At 44.6% G+C, this 26,004-nt stretch overlaps 3 protein-coding genes and 1 long non-coding RNA gene across 22 annotated transcripts in view; 2 read left to right on the top strand and 2 right to left on the bottom strand.

The window, feature by feature from the left end:
* The window catches only part of LOC136144509 (GON-4-like protein), a 90,347-nt gene extending 83,815 nt beyond the window's left edge, over positions 1 to 6,532 (top strand). For all 8 annotated transcript variants that reach the window (XM_065902429.1, XM_065902422.1, XM_065902416.1 and 5 more), the window contains 7 exons: positions 1,663 to 1,806; positions 1,910 to 2,029; positions 3,165 to 3,278; positions 3,832 to 4,042; positions 4,534 to 5,167; positions 5,260 to 5,362; positions 5,947 to 6,532. In XM_065902429.1, the coding sequence (XP_065758501.1) occupies positions 1,663 to 1,806; positions 1,910 to 2,029; positions 3,165 to 3,278; positions 3,832 to 4,042; positions 4,534 to 5,167; positions 5,260 to 5,362; positions 5,947 to 6,096 (1,476 nt within the window). In that variant the 3' untranslated portion in view covers positions 6,097 to 6,532. The remainder of the gene's footprint in view (positions 1 to 1,662; positions 1,807 to 1,909; positions 2,030 to 3,164; positions 3,279 to 3,831; positions 4,043 to 4,533; positions 5,168 to 5,259; positions 5,363 to 5,946) is intronic.
* Positions 6,516 to 10,656, bottom strand: MSTO1 (misato mitochondrial distribution and morphology regulator 1). 2 transcript variants are annotated; one of them, XM_065902465.1, is made up of 14 exons: positions 10,531 to 10,656; positions 10,286 to 10,421; positions 9,718 to 9,787; positions 9,548 to 9,623; positions 9,224 to 9,278; positions 9,007 to 9,145; positions 8,703 to 8,820; positions 8,492 to 8,626; positions 8,234 to 8,386; positions 7,799 to 7,930; positions 7,542 to 7,726; positions 7,208 to 7,312; positions 7,008 to 7,120; positions 6,516 to 6,733 (listed from the first exon to the last, which is right to left on the bottom strand). In XM_065902465.1, exons 1-14 carry the CDS (start codon positions 10,612 to 10,614, stop codon positions 6,516 to 6,518), a joined length of 1,719 nt encoding a protein of 572 aa, XP_065758537.1. In that variant the 5' UTR covers positions 10,615 to 10,656. The 2 variants fall into 2 exon arrangements, 1 of the variants encoding a protein (XP_065758537.1); XR_010658599.1 differs by having other exon boundaries at positions 6,710 to 6,733; positions 7,208 to 7,343.
* A 230-nt stretch (positions 10,657 to 10,886) lies between these two features.
* LOC136144760 (uncharacterized) lies at positions 10,887 to 15,018 on the top strand. 3 transcript variants are annotated; one of them, XR_010658630.1, is made up of 3 exons: positions 10,887 to 11,932; positions 12,746 to 12,865; positions 14,304 to 15,018. It is a non-coding gene; the product is annotated as an uncharacterized lncRNA (long non-coding RNA). The 3 variants fall into 3 exon arrangements; XR_010658631.1 differs by having other exon boundaries at positions 12,742 to 12,865; positions 14,304 to 14,519; XR_010658629.1 differs by having other exon boundaries at positions 10,887 to 11,311; positions 11,772 to 12,865; positions 14,304 to 14,519.
* DAP3 (death associated protein 3) overlaps positions 15,016 to 26,004 on the bottom strand; it is a 40,637-nt gene continuing 29,648 nt past the window's right edge. For 5 of the 9 annotated variants that reach the window (XM_065902588.1, XM_065902586.1, XM_065902604.1 and 2 more), the window contains 6 exons: positions 25,446 to 25,526; positions 25,199 to 25,357; positions 24,484 to 24,543; positions 23,963 to 24,052; positions 20,568 to 20,685; positions 19,663 to 20,334 (listed from right to left, as the gene is read on the bottom strand). In XM_065902588.1, the coding sequence (XP_065758660.1) occupies positions 20,192 to 20,334; positions 20,568 to 20,685; positions 23,963 to 24,052; positions 24,484 to 24,543; positions 25,199 to 25,357; positions 25,446 to 25,526 (651 nt within the window). In that variant the 3' untranslated portion in view covers positions 19,663 to 20,191. The other 4 variants (XM_065902599.1, XM_065902591.1, XR_010658628.1 and 1 more) reach the window with 3 other exon arrangements.

A 26,004-nucleotide genomic window follows, 5' to 3' on the forward strand; every position in this document is an offset into this window, starting at 1 on the left:
GTCATCCAGGCTTTGTTGTTCCATTTAAACCAGCAGAAGCAGAGTAGATTCAGCATAGTTTGGAAGGATTTTTGGAATGGTAAATGAGCATTGGTTTCAAGTTAAAGTCACCAACTATATTAGCCCCTAATCAAAGAATCAGCCTGTCCTTTGAAACTTAGAAGTCAGGCATGACTTTTCCTGTCTAGTTATGAAAATCATAGATGGCATCTTCTTCCAATAAAAGTCTTTTTCTGCACTGAAAATCTGTTGTTAGTGTAGCCATCTTTATTAGTTATCTTAGACCCTCTGGATAACTTGTTGTAGCTTTTACATTAGCACTTGCTGTTTTATCCTACACTTTCATGTTGTAGAGATGGCTTCTTTCTTTCTTTCTTTTTTTTGGCTTCTTTCTTTAAACTCTATGAATCACTTTTTCTAGTTTCAAAATTTGCTTCTGAAGGTTTCTTCACCTGTCTCAGCCTTCATAAAACTGAAGAGAATTAGGGTTTTGGGGATTCCCAGGTGGCTCTGTGGTAAAGAATTCATCTGCCAAGCATGAGAGTCGCAGGTGACTCTGTTTCCACCTTTGTGTCAGGAAGGTCCCCTGGAGAAACAAATGGCAACCCACTCCTGTACTCTTGCCTGGGAAATTCCATGGACAGAGGAGCCTGGCGGGCTACAGTCAGTCCTTGGGGTGGCCAAGAGTCGGACATGGACTGAGCAACTAAACAACAAGGCCTTTTTCTGGTATAGGCTTGACCTAATGGAATGTTGTCACTGATTTGATCTTCTGGTTTGATCTTAGACCACAAAACTTTCTCCATATCAGCAAGAAAGCTGTTTTGCTTTCTTATCATTTGTGTATTCATTGGAAAGCACTTTTAATTTCCTTCAAGAACTTTTCCTTCGTGTTCATGGCTGTTTGGCACAAGAGGCCTAGTTTTCAGTCTGCCTTGGCTTTAGGCGTGCCTTCCTCACTAAGCTTGATCATTTGTTGCTTTTGACTTATAGTGAGAGGTGTGCATCTATATCTTTCCCTTGAACACTTAGAGCCTTTATAGGTCCAAAGTATTCAAGTGAAATTGGGCTAATTTCAATATTGGTGTCTCAGGGAATAGAGAGGCCCAAGGAGAGGGAGACAGATGGCAGAACTGTCCATCAGTGGAGTAATCAGAACACGTACACCTTTAAATCCGCTGTCTCTTTTGGGTGAGATGCGTGGTGCTCCCAAGCAATTACAGTAGTAACATCAAAGATCGATGATTACATATCGCTATTATAGACATAATAAACAATTTTGTAATATTGTGAGAAGTATCAGAATGGGACACAGAGACACGAAATGAACAGATAATGTTGGAAAATTGGTGCTAATAGACTTGCTTGACCCAGGGTTGCAATGAACCTTCAGTTTGTTAAAAAAAAAAAAAAGAGAGAGAAAAAGCAAAATTCTGTATCTGAGGTGTGATAAAGCAAAGACACTAAATTGAGGTATGCCTATACTGCTGTGTAGGCAAGCAAGGAGGGAGAGGGAGTTTAGGAGTTCTTAATCAAAGAGCATCTTCTGTGTGTCTCCCAGTTGATAAGGAAAGTAGACCTCAGATGTATATGCAATTGATTTGGAATGGTGGTCTAGAGAGGCTCTAGAGACTTCATCTTTCCTTCTGCAACTCTCCCCAGCTCAAGACACAGATGTGGCAGCTCCTCAAGGGCCACGACCACCTACAGGATGAGTTCTCCATCTTCTTTGACCATCTGCGCCCAGCAGCTAGTCGGATGGGTGACTTTGAAGAGATCAATTGGACCGAGGAGAAGGAGTATGAGGTACAGGCCTTGAGGCTGCAGTGGGGGTGTGAGTGGGGGAAGGTCATATGTAGGAGGGACGTCTGCCCAGAGTCTTTGTTGAGTGGCACCAACTCCTCCCCAGTTTGATGGCTTTGAAGAAGTCGCATTGCCTGATGTGGAAGAGGAAGAGGAACCTCCCAAGATACCCACAGCCTCAAAGAACAAAAGAAGAAAAGAGATTGGGGTCCAAAATCACGATAAGGTACGCTAGGTTGTTGGGGATTATCCTGATTCAAGCCTTGCATTTTCTGTCTGAGTGGTTCTCTGGTGTGGGGTGGTGCCAAGCCTCTGTGATCTGCGGCAGCCGTGGAGCAGGAGCCACAGGTCAGGTCAGGCTGCTGTGCCGCACACCCTGAGCCCACGGGAAGAACAGTGCAGTGGCTGAGGAGGCCCCAGCCATGTTAACTCATTAGAAGGATCTGTTTCTCTTGCTCAGAGATACTTCTCTTGCCCTTGGGTCTTCTTCCTTTCTGTTCTTGTGAAAAAATAGAAACAGGATTCCTCGTTTTAGTAATGACAACAACTGATACCTCGCCGTATTCCAAAGCATCATGTATCTCTTACATTTTACATGGATTATTCAGTTAATTCTCATGGTTACCCTGGTGAAAAGATTGTTTTGTTTGCATTTTACAGAAGAGGAAACTGAAGTGCAAAGAGGGGCCGTTCCCAGGCCTCATGTTAGTCAGGGACGGGTTATTTGGCTCCAGAGCCCGCCTGTGCATACTGCTCTCTGTTGTCTTCAGGAAGTAGTTTTTTAGTCACTGTCCCTTTGCTGCATGTCTTGTACTCTTTCTTGGGGAAAACCACTTCTTAGTACCTGAATGACCTTAGGCAATTTATTTAATCTTTGTTTCAGTTTCTGCATTGTTAACGGGGATAATAATGGTACTTATGTCTTGGGTTTATTGAACAGAGAGTATCATTGAGTGAGCCTTCCATATGTACAAAGCCCTCTCTCAAGGGGATTGGAAGAGAGGGGAGAGCTCCAGGCACAGGGCAACAGAGACAGAGGCGGACGAGTGAGTAGATCGAAGCCCGTGACGGAGCTCTCCGTGACTTAGCCTGACGGCACCACTTAAATATGCCCTGAAATGTCTGGGTGACTGGGGTCTGTCAGCCTATGGGTCATTTACAGATTGTTTCAGGGATGCATAGTAGGCTTTAATTGAGTTTGGCCAATCGTCTCCTCAGGCAGTGTGAAGAAATGGTAAATAATAGAAGAGAAAGGAAGTTGGGGAGGGGGTCAGGGGGCGGAATTGTTCAGATGCTCACAACTTGACTCCCTCTTGGTACCAGAAACGTTTGACAGCTAACCAAGCCCAGGTGTCTCCTAGGAGGCTGAGTGGCCAGATGGGGCCAAGGACTGTGCCTGTTCCTGCCACGAGGGAGGTCCTGACTCCAAGATGAAGAAGAGCAAAAGGAGAAGTTGTAGCCACTGCAGCAGCAAGGTGAGGAGAGAACTGGTACCCAGGGGTTTCAGAGTTGCTGGGGCAAGCCCCAGGTTGCTCTGCTGTTTGGGTATTGTTACCCCAGATCTGTGCATTATTGAATTCCTAAAAAGATTACACGTGAATAAATAATACGCTGTATACATACTCATTAGTGTGTGTATGCAAAATAAATAGAATCTTTAAAAATATATGTAACAGATTTTGCTTTTTAAAGGTAATCTTTTAGGTGAAGTTTTGAAATAGGGAAAAATACCAACCAGTTCATATATTTTCCCTCTAAGATTTTCTTTTTTTAAATGAAACAAACGTGTGTGAGGAAAACAGCCGAAAGGTAGTGCTGCTTCTCTAGGCTTGGTTGCCAGCAAAAATACAGTCCTTGGTTGGAGGAGGAGTGGTAGAATGCAGCACTCTATTTTGGGCCCTTTAAAACCCTTGGAGCAGGCATGCATGTTGCTTGACTTGCTGAGCATCGTGCAGGGCTTCTTCCTGTGGTCAGCCCCCAAGACAAAAGAGGTCAGGAGACCCTTGACCCAGAAGGCCATCCCTGCAGGTCTGTGACAGCAAATCCTACAAGAGCAAGGAGCCCCATGAGTTGGTGGGCAGCAGTCCCCACCGAGAGGCCAGTCTTATGCCTGGTGCTAAGGAAGCTGGGCAGGGCAAGGACGTGATGGAGGAGGAAGCCCCAGAGGAGCGAGAAAGCATTGAGGCAACCCAGAGCAGGACTGGCAGGAGTACCAGGAAGGGAGAGATGCCTGTTGCAGGTGAGTGACCCGACTGCCAGCCCAGCCTTTCTCCTTTTATTTCTGTCTCATTCTCACATGCTTCACGCAGGGACGTCTTTGAGCCTGGATAACACTGGTCTTTTCAGGGATAGACTACCACCTCTTTTACTAATAAACCAGTAGGAAACTCTTCTCCTGTCTAGCCTTAATTTTCTCTCCTGTGGCCTCAATCCTCTTGTAGAATTAAGAGTGCATAACATCCGCATGATCCAGCATTTTCTTCTTGTGCTCCCATTCCTGAACCCCTTCTCCATATCTGCAGATCCTCTATGATCTGCATTCTAAAGACTCAGCCATTCTCAGCTTTGGCAACGGACTTTATATCTTTATATAAACACCTCTAGCCCCTACCCTTGCCTCACTCTTGTACATCAGAACTTTGTCACAGTAGTTTGCCAGAGTGACCCCATGGTAATTTGTAGTCCTTAGATGCAGTGTGACCTTTAGGTCCTTATTTTCCTCCTAAACAGGACTGGCAGCGGGGAGCACTTTGCCGTCCCCTAAAGAAGTGACTTTTGCAGACCAGCTCCTCCTTGATGGCCTGCCACCACCCTGCTCATCAGAGACTCCTCAGCTTCCCTCCACAGCTGGAACTGTGCTGTGCACTGTCAGGAGTAACCAGGCTGAGCCTGCAGTTCTCTCCTGCCCCAGGGCATCCCCCAGACCTCAGTATGAGGGGGAGGGCCATAAGCCAGGGGCGGAGTTGGAACAATCCATGCTGGCCTGGGATGCCTCCGAAACTGAGAAATTGCCTGGAACTGTCGAACCCCCTGCCTCTTTCCTGAGTCCTATTTCCTCAAGGACTGGAGACTCTGGGAGAAGACAGGTGCCTGGGAAACCAGACACAGAAGAGAGCTGGCTGCCTTCCAGCAGAGCTGGGGTGACCACAGCAGACAGGGTGTCCCCTCTCCATGGAGCTTCTTCAGCAGGAGTTGACACCTCAGAGACTTCTCCTAAAGCCCCTAGAGGAGGTTTGGCTAAAGACAGTGGACTACAGGGCAAGGGTCCAGCAGGGGAGCTTCAGACGAAGGCCACAGAAGCTACAGTATGTGCGAACAACAGCAAGGTCAGCTCCACTGGGGAGAAGGTGGTCCTGTGGACGAGGTAGGTGCGGACAGAGGATGTACATGTGTTTGGAAAGCGCGTGGAACACACCAGGTTACTGATTGAGATTAATCGCCATGTGTGGATTCCAGGGAAGCTGACCGGGTGATCCTGACCATGTGCCAGGAGCAGGGAGCACAGCCGCAGACTTTCAGTGTCATCTCCCAGCAGCTGGGAAATAAGACCCCTACTGAGGTAAGCAGGGTGAGCCTTGCTAGAGCTTCAAGCCCTAGAGGAACCAAGGAAAGGGTTTGGCAAGAAGAGGACAGTTTGGCCAACTAAGATATGACTGGGGATTTTAAGTTCTGCCCTGAGTAAGACCTAGACTTGTCAGCATGGATAGTAGTGGCTCTAGAAGAGAAAGGGCATTTTTGAGGGAGAAGCCCCAGATTGCATTTTAGTCTTTAGAAGGAATGTGACTTTGGGCGATGTTTAGTCTCTTGACCGGAGTTTCCTTATCTGTAAGGAGGACTCAACCCTCACAGCCTGTGTGCAACAAATCAGATGGTTCATGTTGGTGTATCATATAGCTTGCTTGAGTGAGCGCATGCCACGTCTCTTCAGTTGTATCTGACTCTTCACAACCCCATGGACTGTAGCCTACCAGGCTCCTCTGTCCGTGGGATTCTGTAGGCAATAAGTGGGTTGCCATCCCCTTCTCCAGGGATCTTTCTGACCCAGGGATCAAACCTGTGTCTCCTGCACTGGCAGGTGGGTTGAAATGTTAATGTGTTACTAACTTAAAAAGAGTGACGTTAGGCCCCTCACTCTCCTCCTAGGTTTCCCATCGTTTTCGAGAACTCATGCAGCTCTTCCACACAGCCTGTGAGGCCAGCTCTGAGGACGAGGACGACGCGACCAGTACCAGCAATACAGACCAGCTGTCTGACCACGGGGACCTTCTGTCTGAGGAAGAGCTGGATGAGTGAGACCTGGAGTGTGAGGGTGTCATCTGAGCATTGAGCCCACCAGGCACCCTGGTGATCAGGGAGAGGGTGGGGTGCTGCACCTCACTTCTGCAGCTGTTGAGTTCAGTATGCGGAACTGGAGGAACAGGGGCCAGGGACAGTGACAAAGGGAGGCTGGGGGTCGCACGGTCCTGCCACCCTGTGCTGCATCTTTTACGAACACCTTAGAAATAGTTGTAAAGAGCATTGAGGGAGAGTGGGGCGCAGTTCCTTTTCTGTGTTGTACTTTTTTGTCTGATGGTACATATTTATTGTTGTGTGATCTGATCAGTGTTTCTAAATGTAATAAATGCGTGTGTTGGTGTAGCCAGTCCCAAGACACTGAGCTCCTGCACCCAGCAGTTTTTATTGTAAACAAGTCCTTTCCTTTTCTTGGAGCTTTAGTCCACGAGCCTGTCGTTGCCACTCTCGTAGCACTGGGCCAGGTTGCGCAGTTCGTGCAGCGTCTCCTCTAGGTCATCCTCTTCCACTCCAGCGTCCATGAAGCTGGCCCAGCGTCGCAGGTCAAGTTTGGAGAGATCTTTGGCCAAATCTCCCAGGGCCCGGTTCAAGGAGGAAGAGGAGCAGAGGGCCCCGAGCACTGGGATGCTCTCCACCGCTGTGGAGAGAGGATGGGAGCTGTTCTACCCTGGGGCTCTATCGCTCACACGGGGCGGCCTGGGCCTCTGGCAGACTTGACTGTATAGTCAACTATACAGTGTCCTGTCCCCTTTGTCCACCAGCAACTAGGGGAGGAACACTTCTCTGAGGAACCACAGAGTGAATAAAGGAGTGTTAACCTGGGAACTTGCCCAGTACTTTCATTCATGAAGGGATACTGTAAAAGTCTCTCATGCTAGAAAACCTCTGGGTTTTCTTCACCTGCTACATACCTGTCCTTGCTGGAGGAGCATCGAGTAGCAAACCATGCTGGCTGAGGCGTGAGGAGAAGAGGTAGGGGTAAGGAGGGACTGCCTTGCAGGGAGTCAGCAGCAGATGGGAAGAGCTGTGGGGGCGAGAGCACAGCAGCTGAGTGAGAGAGAGTCAAGGGAGGTCTGAGGTCTGGGAGGAGAGGAGCAAGCATTCTACTGACCTTCTGACTCTAGGCTGCTGCTGCTGCAAATACTGGGCCAAGACTTCTTCCCCAGTGGTGCACGCGTGGAGCGGGGAGGGCAGAGGTGTCCCGGGGGTGAGCTGACTGCCAGAACAAAGCCAAAACCACCTTTAATCTGTGGCAGCATGAATGAGAAACTAGGACTTAGGTTCTTAGGCCATCAGCTTGATCAGGATGCTCAGTCTGTTTTACCAATAAGTGGGGCAGAGGGAAGGCGAGCAGGGCAGTGCCATTAGGCTGTCCGGAGGTATCCGGGAGAAAAGCATGTGAAACGGAAGTCTGACAAGGGCTCCTGAGGACCACCAGTCCTTACCTGGTGTGGCGTGCTCTGTCTAGACCCCTCAGCACCACCGACTGGGCAAAGCAGCATGTCCCAGAAGGGTCCCCACATGCAGACAGTGGGGTCCATGGGGTGGCCTGCCCAAGCTGCATTAGGGTATCAGGGAGGGACTGGCTTGGAACTAAGGGGAAGGGGATAGTTGCTCCTGCTGTCACCACCTAAAGGTAAGAAAGAAATCAAGTTACAGAGCCTTTCTCAGCTCTGACCCAGCTCTTCACAAAGCTTCATACCTTTTTCCCAGAGAAGTTCAGCATATCAGCCAGATGAACCATGGAAACTGGTGAGGACCGTAGGCGATAAGGAACAGTGACTGTGTCCAGGGCTGTAGCCAGGATGGCACCACAGTGGACGGGCAGATCGGCCTGTAAAGAGGATAAGAAGAAAAGCACTTGGCCTTTTGGGTGTAGAAAAGAGACTGTGTCGGGGGAGTAGTAATGGCAGAGATGTCTGTGTGCTTTGGGACAGAGCAGGGGTGTGTTTGGCCCCGGGCTGGATAGGCATAGGACAGTGTCATCTAAGAGGCCACATCAGGGCCGAGTTCAAGATGAGGCTTCAAAATAGATCCAGTAGCAGATAAAGGCTGATTTGGGGGTGTGTGTGTGTGTGTCTGTGTGTGTGATGTCCTTTCATTAGCTATAAGTCAGAACAAGAGCATCGAGTCTTACGTCATACTGCAGGAGAGGGAAGCTGACGGGCGGCTCAGGTCGCAGCCCCAGGCTCCCACCCAAGGATAAGGGGCAGACCAGAGAGCTGTGAGCAGACAGGTGTACCAAACCGAAAGCTGTATTTAACAGACGGTAGATGGTTTTTTGCAGCTCCTGGTGAAAAAAATGAGGGCAGTTTGATTTAACCAATGTTCTCACTGGGCATTCCTTCATTTCTCCATGGGGCTCTTCCCCCCACACCCTGGAAGAACTACTCACCCCAAGGCGGTACGGACCAGGGAGCAGGCCCCAGGTGATTATTCCCCGCCCTGAATACTCGTCTTGTAGCAACTCCGCAGCCTTGGCGCCCAGCCCAGAGAAGCCATCGTGCAGGTCACACAGAATCTGGAAGCCCTGGAGAGAGATGAAAAGTGAAAGTGGGCAGGATGAGGGAGGTTTCTATACAGTGCCCGCCGTGCCCCTCAGCTACCTGGAGGTAGTCACACTCCTCCACGTAGAAATGCAGCCTGTCCTCCAGCTCTTCCAGGTACTTGGGTTCCTTCAGGATGCTCTCCCCTTGGCCAAAAGCCTCCAGGCGGCCCGCTTCCCTGCCGTGCAAAACCACAGTCTGGGACTTACAAGACTTCACCACTTTCATCTTTCTGCCTGTGATCGTGTTTTGGAGGAGGGCAGGGAAGATGGCCTCAAGAGCCTCATCCAGCACTGGTGGGGACCCAAATTCTTGCCTTACAGCCTCTAGCTCCCCACCCCATCACCACCACCACGCCTCATACCCATCATGGTTGTATTTGTGAATCATATAGATGCTCCGGGGGTGGAGATGGACTCTGAGGAAGTCTGACCAGACTCTGATACTGCCCTCTGTGGGCATAACTGGTTTTGGAGTTCTAGCGTTGGTGAATGGTGGGGGACCTGAAGAAAAAGAGGCAGTGTGCCTTTGTATTCCTGCACCGCCCAGTCCCCACTCTGCAGTCCCTGGAGAAGTCTCACCTTTGCCATTGGGAATTGATTTGACCCTCCAGGTACCATCACTACTCAGCACTCCCTGGGAGGGATGAGAAAATCTATATTTAGGTCCAGGCAGTCTAGAGGCAAACACTGATTTATTCTCCCTTTTCTTTTTTTGCTGGCCACACCCTGTAAACCTCCTTCATGTTCTCGTAGTAGTCACAGTCCTTCAGGAGGAAAAAAGTGCTTTTTCTTAAAATACCATTCTAGGGCACTGAGGGTGACCAAAATTCTCTTTTTCTCTGCCCCAGTGGAGGCGCACTGGTTGTAACACTGGGCTTACAAGTTCAGGACAGAGGTCCTCACCTCTGCGCTCAGAAGGTCCTGGAGATAAGGGTTCTTGGGATAGAGTTCCTCTTTGTGTGTGGTGAGCTTCCCTTGCCTGAAAGAAAGTGGAAATTGATCATAGTGTCAGCTTCCTTGAGTTCTCCACCTTCCTGTGCTCCTTCCCAACTCCTCTCCAAAATCACAAATACCATGCTATTGCAGCATCTAGCTGTTTGTCCCTGTAGAGTCCACCTTCTTGCTTTAGGGAGCTCAGACTACCTGTACAAAAATAATAGGCAATGTTAGGTAAATCCCAGCCCCTCCCGTCCTGCAGCTAACCTTCCACTGATCACCTGATAACCTGCCGTCACCCTCACTCCAGCACTTGGCCTTTCCAAGCTTTCTTGTAATATACATGGGCTAGAAAAAACCCTTGCCTAGGAAAATTTGGATTCCATCCTTCATTTACCAGCTTAGTCATTAGCTGTGGAACCTGGGCAAAGACCACAACCAGCGGTTCTACGGGAGCGCCACAGCTGAGCATCACGCTGTCCAGGGACAAGAAGCCCATTCCAGAGATAGCTCTTGGATGGAATAGTTTTCCTTTCTTGCGTCCCCTCAGGTGTCGGCATACTGTGGTTAGCTCTCCCTATGGCTCCTCATCTCTAGTCCCACAGGCTAGTATAGTAGGAGTCAAGGATCTTGACGCGAACCGCTGCTAGAAACTCCACACGCGAAAGGGAACTCGTAACTGGCCGACCCGGGCCACCACCTAACCCTTCAGATCCATGAGGATGAGTCTCGGCGTGTAGGTCTCTTGGCCATATAACGTCCGGCCGGTCCTGTACAGGACGTCGGGGCACAGCTCTCCCGGCGGCTCTTTGGCATCGGTCGGCCTGCACAACGCAGCATCCTGAGGAGGCACAGAGGAAGGACTGGACTCGGGCGGCGAGAAGAACAGGCCAGAAGCAAGGACTTCTGGAGACCCGGAAAACTCAGCTGAGGCGGCCAAAAGACCTTACCTGCTGGTTCCACCAGTGCGCTCCCACGAAACCCGCAAAATGTCCCAACTGCAAAGTGAGGACCTCCCGAGCCCCGCCCGCCATGCCGCGCGGCTCCGCTGAGGAGAACCGCCGCTCCCTGCCCACCGTTGCTCCTTGCGGATTGGCTCAGCGGGATGTGGGTGGGGCCTCATCCCCGGCGTCCTATTGGTGCATAAACACATCCTTTCCCATAGGCTAAAAGATTCGTTGGCTTTAAAGACCCCGCTTATCATACCCCGCCTCTTCCTAGCGTGGACCAGTCCTGCTTACCAGTTGTCGTCCAGGGGCGGGGCCCCGAGGCGTTTGCCGGAAGTGGTAGGCAGGCGTGCTCAAGCGCCATGCTGAAGCGTGTTTGGTTCGGAGTTCTTTGCGTCTCACGTGGGGTCTCTGGCGTTGCTCACTGACGATTCTCATACATACTCCTTGCGGCTCTTGCAGCTGTTGTTTCTTTTTTCAGAGCATACTTAATGCTAGCTAATAATTGCGCCTCAGGCAAAAAATAAAACCTTGCCAGAAAACAGTCCTGGAGAACGAAATGGTAACCCACTCCAGTATTCTTGCCCCTGGAAAACCCTATGAAGAGAGGATCCTGGCGGGTTACAGTGCAGAGGGTCGCAGAGTGAGACGTGACAGAGCACAGCACAGGAAATAGACGCTTACTTAAAGCCTTACATGCGTTTTCTTCTTCTCTCCAAAAGTCATAGCCTTCCTGACTTCTGATCCAGTGACTGACTCGCTGGCTCTATTATCTGTCTGTTATGTAAGTCAATCGGAGTACGTATTCTTTTGCGTCTGCCTTTTGCTCGGTATTGTTAAATTCTTCCCTGTTGTTGCATATACTTAGAGTAGTTCATTTTCATTGCTTCAGAATTCCATCTTATGATTATACCTCAAGTGATTCTCTGCAGATAATAAGACTTTGAAGTTGTTTCCAATTTGGGACTAGTAGGTTTACCGGTTAACATTCTTGTGCATGTGGACATGCACACATTTCTGTTGCGTATATACCTAGGAGTGTAATTGTTGGGTCATGAGGATGGATATGTTTGGATACGGTAAATAATAAACGTCTCTAAATTTACAGTTTCACCAGCAGTATAGAGTTTTCAGGTGATGTTCCATAACCTTGCCAACATTAAAAAATTTTTGTCATTATCATTGATTTTATTTTCTTGATTATCGGTGAGATTGAGACTATCTTTTTGTATGTTCATCTGAAGAAGGAATTCATAGGGCCAGGACTCCATCTCAGGCCTATCTGTGCTGATCAGGCTCGGCTGCATCTCCAATGGACTCTGAACTCTCTGCTTAGTACCTGTGGGAACGACAATGGAAGGATAAGACCCCCTCCGGACAGGGGACTCTTGAAGACCACATCCAGGTTACTCATTGCCTAAGAGGAAACATACCGTAATCACCCCTGTCTCCGGACAGGTCATAAATTTTTCCCGTATCTATCGGGATGTAATCACAGGCTTATCGATTATTAACTGGTTGGAACATGACCACAAGCTTATTGATTATTGACTGTTTGAACACATAACACGTGAATGATGGGGTTATTGTAGTTGTATTTACCCTACCTTTGTTTATGTAAGTCTCAAGGGAATTGGCGTGGTGGGTTTGGACACATACACATGGGGTATAAAAGATTTTCACAAATGCTGGTCGGGGTCCTTGGCTAAGAGGAGACTCTGCCTTGGGCCCGCCGGTGTAAAAAACTGCACTCCACTATCTGCATTGTCCTTCTGAGTGAGTTTGTTTCCCAGAAAGCATGACTATAACAATCACCTTTAGAATAGTCAGTTTTGTGAGGTATAGAGCATGTTCAAGTCTCTTGCTCATGTTTCTTTTGGGTTGTCTCATCTGTTTGTAGGGTGAGTATTTGGTTCTGAATACAAGACCCTTGTCAGTTATACGTATTGAAAATACCTTCTCCCACCGAATTATATTAACTCTTCCACTATGTCAGTTTTTGTTTTCTTAGGCTATGTTATTAATATATACTACTTTATATTTCCTGATGGATTGAAATTTCCACCATTACAAACTATCCCTCTTTTTCTCAAACAATGCTGTTTTACCTTAATACCTGTTTTGTTAATAATACAGATGAACCAGCTTTCTTTTGGTTAGTGTTTGCATTGTATAATTTTTTTTTCACTTGTAACTTTAATTTGTATTTTGAAGACAGAATAGGCCAGAAGCAAACACCAAGATGGGAGTATACATATATGTGCCTTGTCAGGGAAATGCCTGTGTGGAAACATCTCAGGGAACCAGAGGAGGCTGGGAGTCTCAGGCCTCGAGGAAGGTATGAACCTAATGAACAGTAGAGTGAAAAAAGAAGTCTGCAGTTTTTTTTTTTTTAACCCTTATTGAGGTGTTATTTATATACATTGAATGATTTGAGGTGTCATTTATTTATATCCATTTTAAGTGTTTGATTTTGTAAATACAGAGCTGTGCAGTTATTACCATAATTCCGTTTTAAATAATTTACATCATCCCCAAAAGATTCTTCCTGTGTGATTACAGGTAAAGTCTGTTCCTACCCCGTAACACCAGGCAACCACTAGTCTACTCTTGCCTTTATAGATCTGCCATTTCTGGATGTTTCATATAATTATACAAAGGTGGTCTTTTGTGCTTGGAGTCTCAGCGTAAGGTTTTTGAGTTCCTATGTTGTAGCATGTGTTAGTATTTTTGCTCATTTTTGGTAATCCATTTTTAAGTTGATGAATAGCTGGATTGATTATTTTCACTTTTTAGCTGTTATGAATAATGTTACTATGAATAGTCTCATGCTGCTTGAACACAACTCTTGTGTGGACATATTTTCATTTCTTTAGGGCAAATACTTAGAGGTGAAATTGCTGGCTCATGGGACAACTTAACATTTTTAGGAACTACCAAACTGTTTTCCAAAGTTATATTTCCATTTTATATTGGCACTTGAAATGTTAAGAGGGTTCTTATTCCCCCCCCCCCCCCCCCTCCGGTGTGGTGTGGTTTGTGGGATCTTAGTTCTCTGAGAGCATGGATTCCTAACCCCTGGACTGTCAGGGAATTCCGATCAATGGTTCCTTTTTCTTCACACCCTTCCCACCACTTAGTTGTTTTCTGATTTGTAGATATTCTAGTGGGTGTGAAATCGCATTTTATTGTGGTTTTAATTTGCTCCTAAATCACTAGTGATGTTGAACATCTTTTCATTATCTTGTCAGTTACTGATATGTCTTCTTTAGGGAAATGTCTATTCAAATCATTTATTTATCTTATTAATGAAGGAATTGTTTTTTATATATTCTGCATAAAGTCCTTTATCAGACATATGATTTACAGATATTGGCTCCATCTGTGGCTTATCCTTTCATTTTCCCAGTGAAAATGTTTTAAAATCTTGATAAAATCCATTTTATCAAATTGGATTTGTATAGCTCACATCGTCACATGGAAGAAATATTTGCCTAATTTTTATACAAATCACAGCTTCATATGAAAGAAATATGTGCCTAATTCAAAGTCATAAAGATTTCTTCATGTTTTCTTTTAAATGTTTTGTATTTTACTTTTTATATTAGGTCTGTAATCTATTTTGGATGTCTAATGTGAGGTAACAGGCAAAATTCATTTTTTTGCATGTACATATCCAATTATGGCTTTATGTCTTTGTTGAAAATCAGTTAACCATAAATATAAGGGTTTGTTTCTGGACTCTCAATTTTGTTCCATTGTCTTCCTTATGCTAGTGCCTTTGACTGTGTGGATCACAATAAACTGGAAAACTCTGAAAGAGATTGAAATACCAGACCACCAAACCTGCCTCTTGAGAAACCTGTATGCAGGTCAGGAAGCAACAGTTCGAACTGGACATGGAACAATAGACTGGTTCCAAATAGGAAAAGGAGTACGTCAGGGCTATATACTGTCACCCTGATTATTTAATTTATATGCAGAGTACATCATGAGAAACGCTGGGCTGGAGGAAGCACAAGCTGGAGTCAAGATTCCCGGGAGAAATATCAATAACCTCAGATATGCAGATGACACCACCCTTATGGCAGAAAGTGAAGAACTAAAGAGCCTCTTTATGAAAGTGAAAGAGGAGAGTGAAAAAGTTGGCTTAAAACTCAACATTCAGAAAACTAAGATCATGGCATCCAGTCCCATCACTTCAAGGCAAATAGATGGGGAAACAGTGGCTCACTTTATTTTTTTGGGTTCCAAAATCACTGCAGATGGTGTTTGCAGTCATGAAATTAAAAGACGCTTACTCCTTGGAAGGAAAGTTATGACCAACCTAGACAGCATATTAAAAAGCAGAGACATTACTTTGCCAACATAGGTCTGTCTAGTCAAGGCTATGGTTTTTCCAGTAGTCATGTATGGATGTGAGAGTTGGACCATAAAGAAAGCAGAGCACTGAGGAATCGATGCTTTTGAACTGTGGTGTTGGTGAAGACTCTTGAGAGTCCCTTGGACTGCAAGGAGATCCAACCAGTCAGTTTTAAGGGAAATCAGTCCTTAATAATCATTGAAAGGACTGATGTTGAAGCTGAAACTCCAGTACTTTGGCCAGCTGATTTGAAGAGCTGACTCATTTGAAAAGACCCTGATGCTGGTAAAGATTGAGGGCAGGAGGAGAAGGGGACGACAGAGGATGAGATGGCTGGATGGCATCACCAACTCAATGGACACGAGTTTGGGTAAACTCCGGGAGTTGGTGATGGACAGGGATGCCTGGCATGCTTCGGTTCATGGGGTTGCAAAGAGCTGGACATGACTGAGCGACTGAACTGAACTGATGCTAGTGCCACTTCATCTAAATTACTACCTTTAAAAAAAATTTATTTGTCTGCATCAGGTGTTAGTTGCAGCTTGTGGGCTTCTCTCTAGTTGTGGCATGTGGGTAGTTGCTGCTTCTCAGTAGTTGCTGCATGTGAGTTTAGGATGGCATGTGGGATCCTAGTTCCTCAACCAGGCATCAAACTCGTGTCTTCTGCATTGGAAGGCAGATTCTTAACTACTGGACCACCAGGGACATCCTATAAGTATTATAGCTTTTTTTTTTTTAATTTATTTTTACCTGGAGGATAGTTGCTTTATAATGTTGTATATTACATTCTGAAAATAGGAAAAGTCCTCCTGCTTTGGTCATTTAAAAAATCATTTTGGTTTTATTTCCGTATCAACTTTAGATTGGTTTGTCAATTTTTGCAGAAAAGCCTACTGAAATTTTAATATTGATTGTATTGAATTTTTGGTTCAGTTTGCGGGAGAATTAATATCTTAAAACTACAGAGACTTGCAGTCTATGACCGTGGACTCTCTTTTCACTAATTTAGATTTTTAAAAATTTCCTCAGTAATATTTTATAGTTTCTGGTGTATGTCTTGTACTTCTTTTGTTCAGGTTGCCAAGTACTTTATTTTCCTGTATTTTTGGAACAGAATTACTTAATTAATTTCATTTTTGGATTTTTAATTGCTAGTATAGAGAAATACAATAGGTTTTTGTATAGTAATGTTGTAGTATTGTGACTCTGTTGAACTTGTTTTTAGTTCTAGTAGATGTTAGTCCTAGGAGTATGTTACCTGAACATAGTTTTGCTTCTTACTTTTGATTCTAATTCAATCCACTTGAGTGATGAAAAGCCCCCAGAGACCAGCTGTGCAGCAGGCCTAGCATGGAGGCAGTAAAACTTGGGCCTTAAGGATCAGGTCTGCAGTAGAAGGATTTAAGAAGCAAAGGGGACTTGATAGGGTAGATGATAGGAGTATTTGGAAAAAGATGATTTCGTATTTAACAATGCAAAAGTAACGAGGCAATTCTTCAGTAAGGATTTTGTACATAAATGATAGTATACCATTCCACATTCATCAAAGGGAATGAAGCATATTGATTATGAGCTTGGCCTTCCAATGGTGAAAGCATTTCCTGGCCTCATGTGCAGTGAAGGATCAGGCTTGCAGTCAAGTTCCTGACCAGTGACCATCTGGTAAGGGTAAGTGTAGTGACATCTTGCTTTTTGGGGAGGGAAGGGAAAGTCCTGGAGTTTTTAGGGGCTAGCTGCCATTGTCAGGATAGGCTGCACTGTCAGTGTTCTAGTAGCCCTGCGGACTTTATGACAGCAGCCCCCCCGTGCGGTTAGGATGTGGTCAGTGGCTGCTGACCTTGTGACACTGTACCTCTTGGAGGTCCTGTGTGCCACCTGTTACCTTTTCTTTTTCTTTATATATTTATGGCTGTGCTGGGTCTTCATTGCTGTCTCTAGTTGCAGTGCATGAGCTTCTCCTATTGCAGAGCAGGGGCTCTAGAGTGTGGGCCCAGTAGTTGTGATGCACAGGCCTAGTTGCCCCTCATCGTGTATAATCTTCCTAGACCTGGGATGGACCCTGTGCCCTCTGCATTGGCAGGCGGATTCTTAACAACCACCAGATCACCAGGGAATTCCTTCCTTTTCTTTTTAAATTCCTTAGAGCAGGCATTGGATTTATAATTAAAATGGACAATTTCCAAGATACGCAGAAACATCAAGGTATAAAAGAGTACACTACTGTGTTAAAAAATTTTTTTTTTTTTTAGAATTTTTTCTCTAGAACTTGGTTGCTTCTAGGGAGCTGAGAGGAAATAAACCTGATATTTCATGAAATGTTTTTGTATGGTTTAAATTTTGTAACCCATTGTTGTTCAGTTGCTATGTCATGCCTGATTCTTTGCAACCCCATGGACTGCAACATGCCAGACTTCCCTGTCCTTCACTTTACCTCCCGGAGTTTGCTCAAACTCATGTTCACTGAGTCAGTGATGCTGTGTAATCATCTCATCCTCTGCTGCCCCCTTCTCCTCTTGACCTTAATCTTTCCCAGGAATAGGGTCTTTGGCAAAAAGACATAGTGAAGCCAGTGAATGACATTAAGGGAACTGCATGGTGTGCTGTTTAGAAAGCCCACTGAGGCAGCCTGGTGAAAGATGGACTGGAGGGAGTAACCAGGAGTAGTTAGGAGCAGAGAAACAAATGAGCAAATGATAATAGTAACTCAAACAAGTGGTGGGGTCATGTAATAAGGATGGAGAGGAGGAAGTGTGTTTGAGCTATCAGTCAGAGAAGTAGAACCATATTATTTAATAAAAAGGATCTGTTAAACGGATTCAGGGTTTCCAGTTGTGGCAGCTGGTTAAACAGTGTGTGTAAGGGTGCTTTCTGATGCTATAACATCAGTCTAGCTAAACTGGGGGTTGGTCAGGGATGGAGTTTCATTTTTGATAGGGAATCCTTGAAGAGGTGGTTTAAGGTAGGGATAGGGACAGCTGGCTGTCTAGTGAAAAATGCGGATATACATTCAGACTCTCTCATGGTAATAGCTCAGATAAAGCATTAATAAAATCCAGGTTATAAATGGTAGCTACCTATCATTTAATGCAGACCCACTATGTGTGAGACACGTGACATATGTGATTTAATTCTCACAAAATCCCTGAAAGTTTAGCATTATTATTACCTTTACATAAGGAGAAGGAAATAGGGTAAGACAGATAGCTAATAAATGGCTGGCTATGTCACTTCAGTCATGTTCGACTCTGTGTTGACCCCATGGACGGTAGCCCTCCAGGTTCTTCTGTCCATGGGATTCTTCAGGCAAGAATATCGGAGTGGGTTGCTGTTCTCTTCTCCAGGGGGTCTTCTCGACTCAGGGGTCAAACTGATGTGTCTTAAATCTAACCTGAATCTAACCTGCAGGTGGCAAGGTTTCGTGGTAAACCTGCATTTACCACTAGCGCCACCTGGGAAAGTCCAAAAAGTGGGAATCAAACTTCTGACTCTATAACCAGCCACCTGGACCTGGTGAGACAATCAGACTCTTCTGAAATTGATGTGAATCTGTTTTCTCAAATCTCAGAACGATGGTAACAGATAACACTATTCTGTTAACGTAGGATTAAAGATGTTCATTCATTACATACGGTGTATGCTGTATGGCAGTGGTCCCCAACCTTTTTGGCACCAGGGACCAGTTTCACAGAAGACAGTATTTCCACGCTGGAAGAAGGGGAGGGAGGATAGATTTGGGGCGATTCATGCACATTAGAATCCACTGTGCACTTTATTTATCTGTGGCCATGCTGGGCCTTTGTTGCTGTGCACCGGCTTTCTCTAGCTGCCGTCAGTGTGGGCCACTCTTCATGGGGGCGCGAGGGCTTCTCATTGCAGTGGCTTCTCCTGTTGCAGAGCGCAGGTTCTAGGTGCTTCGGCTTCAGTAGCTGTGGCTCTTGGGCTCTAGAGTGTGGGCTCAGTAGTTGTGACGTCCGGGCTTAGTCGCCCAGTGGCATGTTGGATCCGGACAAGGGATTGAACCGGTGTCCTGCAAACTACAAGGCAGATTCTTAACCCCTGCACCACCAGGGAAGCCCTATTGTGCACTTTATTAGTATCACATCAGCTCCACCTCAGATCATCAGGCGTTAGATCCTTACAGTTGGAGACCCCTGCTCTGGGGGTTTAGAACTTACTTCTTTCGGGTACCATACAAAGCTGCCAGACTCAGCTGGAGTTTGAGGAGACTTCTCAGGGACCATGATAAGAGCAAACAGGAAGTGAATGGTCTGGGAGAGAGAAGTCAAGCTGTGGGTCCCAATCTCATAAACTGAATAGACTGGAAAACTTCTGTAGAATTTAGTCTCTTCAGATCCTCAACAAGCAGAATACCAAAGAAATTCAATTTGGCCAATTCCAAATAGGCTCTTTCCATCTTATAACAACACTTTAAGAAACATACTTAATTTAATTTTTCAGAAAAAGCTACATGATTATTTAAAATGTGAAAACCACATCTAATAAACTGGTGTTGGTTTCAGGACATCTTGTTGCCATCATAGTCCCATTACAAGGAACCCACAACAACAAAGGCTGGAGCTGACTGCAGTCCTGTGGGCCGCTCGTGTCCTGGGGGGCCTCCCACCTGACTGGTCCATTAGAGAAACACCCACTGTCTTCCGTGCACTTTGTGACCATGGCTTAGAGGTAGGCACACAGCCGCTCTAGCAGCCCGGGATTCCTATTGCTTAGGAACAGCAGCTCCTTCTTCCCTTCTTCTGTATGAGCTAAAATAGAATCAAACATAGATACTTGGCAGATTTCTCCTCAGCATTGTTACTCAGCAAAATCTATAGTCAGAGGCTACGTTATCCAAGTTATATTCTGATGTAATTAATACTCCCACGACCTCACTTCTAGACCCTTTATTCAGCCCCCCTACCCAAGTATTATTTTTTCTATGCATAATTTTCTTTTCTGTCTGTTTCTCCAACCAGCATCTAACCCTCCCTCTGTTCCAAAACTATACTCTGGACTTGAAGACCTCTTGAGAAATCTCACCATTGTGCCTCCTAACTCATCATGCTGCAGTGACTTCATACACTCCCCCTTATTCCTCTAATAACCTATCCCATTTGCAGCTAATTCTCTATTATCTAGTGATAGAACAACCTTTCTTTTTCCTGTACCCCCTACTCCACACACCCCCAGAACTAAGGCCAAGGATAAAATGAGCAGCTAGAACGCTTTCCTACACAAATCCTAGGACAGGTAGAGCAAGGATCTGGCTTGGTGCTGGAGTAACTTCCCACACGGTTTCAGTTATTCTGCGGTGTCCCAGCACATGAGTCTCAGTGCGGGTTTCTGAATGCTGAGTGAGTGCCACACCGAGAGCTGGCAGCAACCAGCGCCTGGAAACTGCCAGCGGCTGCGCTTGGTCCGACCTCCACTATTAGCATGAGCACCTTATTCCAGAATAATACAAGAAGTTTAGGGAGAGATATGATGTCTCATAGAAATTCAACTTTAACCACCCTCCAACCTCACACTTTCTTTACCATCTAATCAGCCAGGAAGAGGTCAAGATAGAAGGGAAAAAAGCTGAAAAACAAATTACAGGCTGCTCCTGAGGGAAGAAGAGATCAAGGGTCTGACTCAGTGGGGTTCTTCTGTGAGAGGAAAAAATTAAGCAACTGACCTTTCTCATGTTGAAGCCAATTGTTCTCCAAATAATACTGAATACAACCTTCAAATTCCTTTGGGTTATAGTTGGAAACCAGGATGGGAATAAAGGGATCCAGGGTATCAAATCCTTCCTGGAGAAGAAAAAGGATAAAGAAACAGTATTCATTAAGTGACAAATTGGTGTTTAAACACTTTTGAGGGCAAGGGCTTTGCTTTTGTTCTGTTCTACCTGATTTCACATTCTCTGGGCCTGGTTACTGTTGTTCTACCTGGCCACACACAGTATGTTTAAAAAAGAGAATGCTTGAGACAGGGGGGCAAGGGGGCGCCACTTATCTGAGAGTATAACGCATAAACATATACATCTGCAACTTTTTGCAATTCTAACTTCAACAGTCAACAGTAGTTTTGATACTTCATATACTCCAAAACAAAAAAAATAAAGTGACAAGGATGGGGGGAAAAGATCCTGAATGGCATATAAACTGAAACAAATGAATCAAATTGTATTTTAAAGTTCAAACATGACACTGAAGGGAGAAGGGGAGCTAACAGAAACTTAACTTGTGAATGGAGCATTTGAACTAAAGACTCTGGCTCCGGTCTGACTCTTTGCAACCCCATGGGCTATGCGGTCCCTGGAATTCTGCAGGCCAGAATACTGGAGTGGGTAGCCTTTCCCTTCTCCAGGTGATCTTCCTACGATCAAACCTGGGTCTCCCCCATTGTAGGCGGATTCTTTACCAGCTGAGCCATGAGGGAAGCCCAGGAATACTGGAGTGGGTAGCCTATCCCTTCTCCAGCGGATCTTCCCAACCCAGGAATCAAACCGAGGTCTCCTGCATTGCAGGCAGATTCTTTACCAACTGAGCTATCAGGGGAGCCCAAAGACCCTTAGGCTAAAGATAAAAACTGCTCTAAAACATAGTGAAACTAGATAAAAGGAAAAAAAAATTCTGCGCTCTAATGTCTGGCAAGGAATATCTCCTTGGGTTGATCTTAAGAGGAGGCTGCAGAAAGCTGGGCAGCCACCATCAAGAAGGCCCTGCCAGGGGCCAGAATTCCTTTGCCAGTGTAGATTCCTCAAGACGGGACTGTATAACTAAACCAGTTGCACGTTTTTTTTTTTAAACAGCTTTTTTTCCCCCAAAATGCTTTGCAGTTGTGTGTGCAGCACTTTGTCCTGATATGTGTGCTGTACAATAAGAACCAACCCTAATATATTTTTGGGGGAAAAAAACAAACCCACTTCTTACTTATAGAGAGGCAAGGGTTAGCAGTTCTGAAATTACTTTTACTATAATCTAATATTGAGCTAATATGTAAATACACTGTGAATGAGAGCAGAGTTCTTATTATTGGAGATGAGGTTTTCAAATATAGAAAGCGGGAAGGATATAATGAATGCTGTGATGCTAGCCTGGAATTACGAGACTTCTGGTTTTCTTAATACTGAGAAACAGATACAGACGTGTGTGCTTATGTATATAGAAACACATGTGTATATAGAACATATACACATATAGGTATGTATGTATATATGAATAGTGTATACATCTACTTACTGACTCTGCTAGAGGGCCTAGAAGAAGTGACACCCATATCCTAGTAGCAATAAGTATACCCAGCACTCAAGTCTTGGTTTCTAAATACCATTCTCCTCCAAAATAAACCAAAGCTCCTTGAAGAAATGGCTGCTTTTAGCGCAGGAGCATGGAAAATACAAGATGAATCTGGAACATATTCTTGTGCCTAAGGTAAAGAAGTGCTTAGAAAAGATGGGGACAGAGGAGGAACGGTATGGAGAAAAATGATGACGACATGTTAAAGGGACATAGAAGCCAAGCCAGCTTCAAGGGTACCTACTGGCCAAGTCCAGGATAACTTAAGCTCCAAAATAAATAATGATAGTCAAGGTTTGTGTGTGCATGTTCAGTCGTGTCCGACTCTTTGCGACTCCATGGACTGTAGCCTGCCAGTCTCCTCTGTCCATGGAATTTCACAGGCAAGAATACTGGAGTGAGTTACCATTTTCTCCTCCAAGGGATCTTCCTGACCCAGGAATTGAACATATGTCTCTTGTGTCTCCTGGATTGGCAGGCAGATTCTTTACCACTGTGCCACTTTTAGAATCCATTAAATAAGAATCCACATTCTTATGTGTAGCAACAAATATATAAATATATAATGCAGAAAGGAAAATTCTTAAATATAAGAGAGGGTCAACTGATACATTTAGTAGTAATGATGGAGCTAGAAAATATCCATCTTGTAACTGTCATGCAATTTAGGGCAAAATCACTAATGAAAACTAAAACTGCTAAGGGGAAGCTTGAGAAATAAAGTCTCAAAGTATATCTTCATGAGATATTTATTCATTATGAAAGGAAAAGAGTTAACTTTGCTAAAGAGAAATCAAGTGGACAGCACCTTAATAACCAAGTGTTCAAAGTTTATACTGCCAGTAACAGGAGAAATAAGCTTTATGTGCTTTCAGATATTATAACTGAGAAGACACAATATAACTTCTAACATCCCATATACTCAAGAAAAACACATCAGACAAACCCATAAAATAATCCAACATAAGATAAATAACATATACTCTTCAAAAACAGAGATATAAATATGAAGGTTATAAAAGACAGGATCTGCACCAGATTAAAGGAGACTAAAGAGACATGACAGTAAGTACAATGCATTATCCAGGGCTTTCTTTCCCTGTAAAGAATACTAGAAAACTGGCAAAATCAGAATATATTATATAAATAACAGTCAATGCTAATTTTCTGATTTTGGTAATTGGGATGTGGTTATACATTAGAGTATCTTTGATTTTAGAAAACATGCATATAATGAGGGCTTCCCTGATAGCTTAGGTGGTAAAGAATCCACCTGCAATGCAGGAAACCCTAGTTCAATTCCTGGGTCAGGAAGATCCCCTGGAGAAAGGCTAGGCTACCCACCCCAGTATTCTGGGATTTCCCTTGTGGTTCAGCTAGTAAAGAATCTGCCTCCAATGCAGGAGACCCAGGTTCGATCCCTGGGTTGGGAAGATCCCCTGGAGAAGGGAATGGCTACCCATTCCAGTATTCTGGCCTAGAGAATTCCAAGGACTGCACAGCCCACGGGGTTGCAAAGAGTTGGACACAACTGAGAGACTTTCACTTTCACTTTCAAGAGAGAAAAGAGGGCATCATATCTCAGGTTACTATCACATAATTCAGGAAAAAAAAAAGATGGAGAGAAAGAGTAAAGCAAACATGGTAAAGTGTTAACATTTCAGAAATCTAGTTAAAGTGCAGAGGAATATGATTTTTTTCCAAGTCTGAAATTATGTCAAAATATATATATGTGTGTATCTTCAGACAGAATGACTAAGGTAAACAAACTTTCCAGTGATCGGACCTTTCCCAGCAACTCCTGGGGCAGATAGGCTTTCCGGGGCTTAAAGAGAGACCCAGTCTGGCTCACAGTCAACACAATGGCACCTCCTTGCTGAAAGAAAGGAGAAAAAACTGAATTTCAGCAAGACAGAAAAATGCATTTTAATCATCTGCAGATTTTTTTTTTGGCCATATAGAACAGTTAAATGGCAACTAAATTATTAATTTGCGATTTGACTCTGACAATAAATTGCTACATGATCTTAAAGTTATCAAAATCCTCTCCAAAGTTGGTAAGAAATAAAAACACCTTGAACAAATGCACTAAAGTGAAATTATGCCAATATTTAAAAAAAATGGTTTTGATTAAGTGTACTCCAGTCAAGTGGAGAGATAAGCCAAATTACAGACATTAAATAAGACAGAAGAACTTTCTGTCCATGTAATTAGAGACTGGTAAATATCAACAATGAAGCAATCAAACATCTTTAAAATGAAAATACATTTTTTTCCTGAAATGTGTTAGGCATCGTATGTACTTACCCAATCATTCTTCACCATTTTCCTCAGGTTGTGAATAAGGGCTAGTTCTTCTGGGGCAATCTGCGTATTGGTCAGCGTGTGAGAGGGAGGAGAGAGGAAGAGAAGAGAACACTGCTTGTTTACTTGGATGCTCTCCTGAGACAGCTGCATTGACTACAACCAAAAAATCCTCAACTGGGATTTCTCTGGTGGTCCAGTGGTTAGGCCTCTGTGCTCTCACTGCCAGGGGTCCAAGTTCAATCCTTGATTGGGGAATTAAGATCTCACAAGCCATGCAGCTTGGCCAAAAAACAACAAACTACATAACCGTGTACCTGGAGGTACAACTCTGGGATAAGCTACGTGGCCACTGGCCCTCAAACTGCCATGCTTCTGGAAATTAAAAACAGTGGAAAAAATAACCACTGCCCCAAACCACTTATTTCCTTGATGCTTCTGATCGTCTCTGCTTAGAATAGGGAACATCACTTTGAAAAGAGAATAGAGAAAATTGTGAAAAGGAAACACAGCTTTTGCTGTCATGCTCTTGGTGTTCAGTGGATGATAGAACCTGGCATCACCTTGTCCTTCTGATACATTTTCACTACACGTCTTATTTCATATATTCCAAAAGCAAGAAAATATGCTGCCTGGTTTAAAAGGCTATTTCCCAGCCTACGTATATAATGATTCCTGAAATCAGAGAAACCAAAATAGAGAAACTTAGTGTTCCTACCAGGCTTTTATCTTCTCTTTTCAGTGTGGTCCTTCCCCAGAGAGCATTGACTCCATCCACTGCCACCAGGAGGCGAAAAATACCCTGAGAACTTTGCCTCTTTAGCTCTTTAAGCACAATCCCAACTGCATCTGTGGCATTCTTCACTCGCATTATGCCCTGTAGGGGAAGAGAGACAGTGGACTGCAGTTCTACAAGAGGCTGTCTCTGGTTCTCCTAGAGTACATGTTCAGTCTTTTTTTAATACCTGTTCAACTACTTCTGCCAGAGGACTGCCTTTCTCAGTGCTTTCTCGCTTATTCCAGACATACGTGTCTTGAACTTTTATCTAAAAATAAAACAAAGACCAAAAAAGGCCATTTAGCCTGAGGATGAGCCCATCCCTAGCTAGGAAGGTAGGGTAGGAGGTTAAGGTTATTAGTAGTCAGCTTTGATCTATTTTTCAAGCCGAGTAAGAGACCTCAGCAGGAAGTGAATGCTTTCTAGCCCATTTCAGTCTGGAGAATAAAGAAACACAAGAAAAAAACAAGGGATTCTGATTAAAAAGGCCCAGGAAAAAAGCCTTGCTATCTGCATTTTTAACAAGCTCCTAGGTGATTCTGACTTACATCAGAGTCAAAACCCCCTAGCCTAGAGACTGTTAACAAGAATCACTACAAAATAATTTTACGAATCTGTTTCTGGTTCCTAAAAGATCTAATCTGGAAAAAGTTATGTAGTTGAAATGTACGTTAGAGGATTTTAGGCTGTCACCTTGGAAAAGTCAAAGAATCTATCTGGACTTCCTTTTGCTACACACCAGATGC

This window comes from Muntiacus reevesi, chromosome 1, assembly GCF_963930625.1.
Source record: "Muntiacus reevesi chromosome 1, mMunRee1.1, whole genome shotgun sequence".
NCBI lineage: Eukaryota > Metazoa > Chordata > Mammalia > Artiodactyla > Cervidae > Muntiacus > Muntiacus reevesi.

Coding starts and splice junctions, on each gene's coding strand:
- MSTO1 (XM_065902465.1), bottom strand. CDS start 10,614: ATGGCGGGCGGGGCTCGGGAGGTCCTCACTTTGCAGTTGGGACATTTT. Junction 9,279..9,547: donor AGGACCTTCTGAGCGCAGAG/GTGAGGACCTCT, acceptor CATCCCTCCCAG/GGAGTGCTGAGTAGTGATGG. Junction 7,313..7,541: donor GACAGAGCACGCCACACCAG/GTAAGGACTGGT, acceptor TTGTTCTGGCAG/TCAGCTCACCCCCGGGACAC.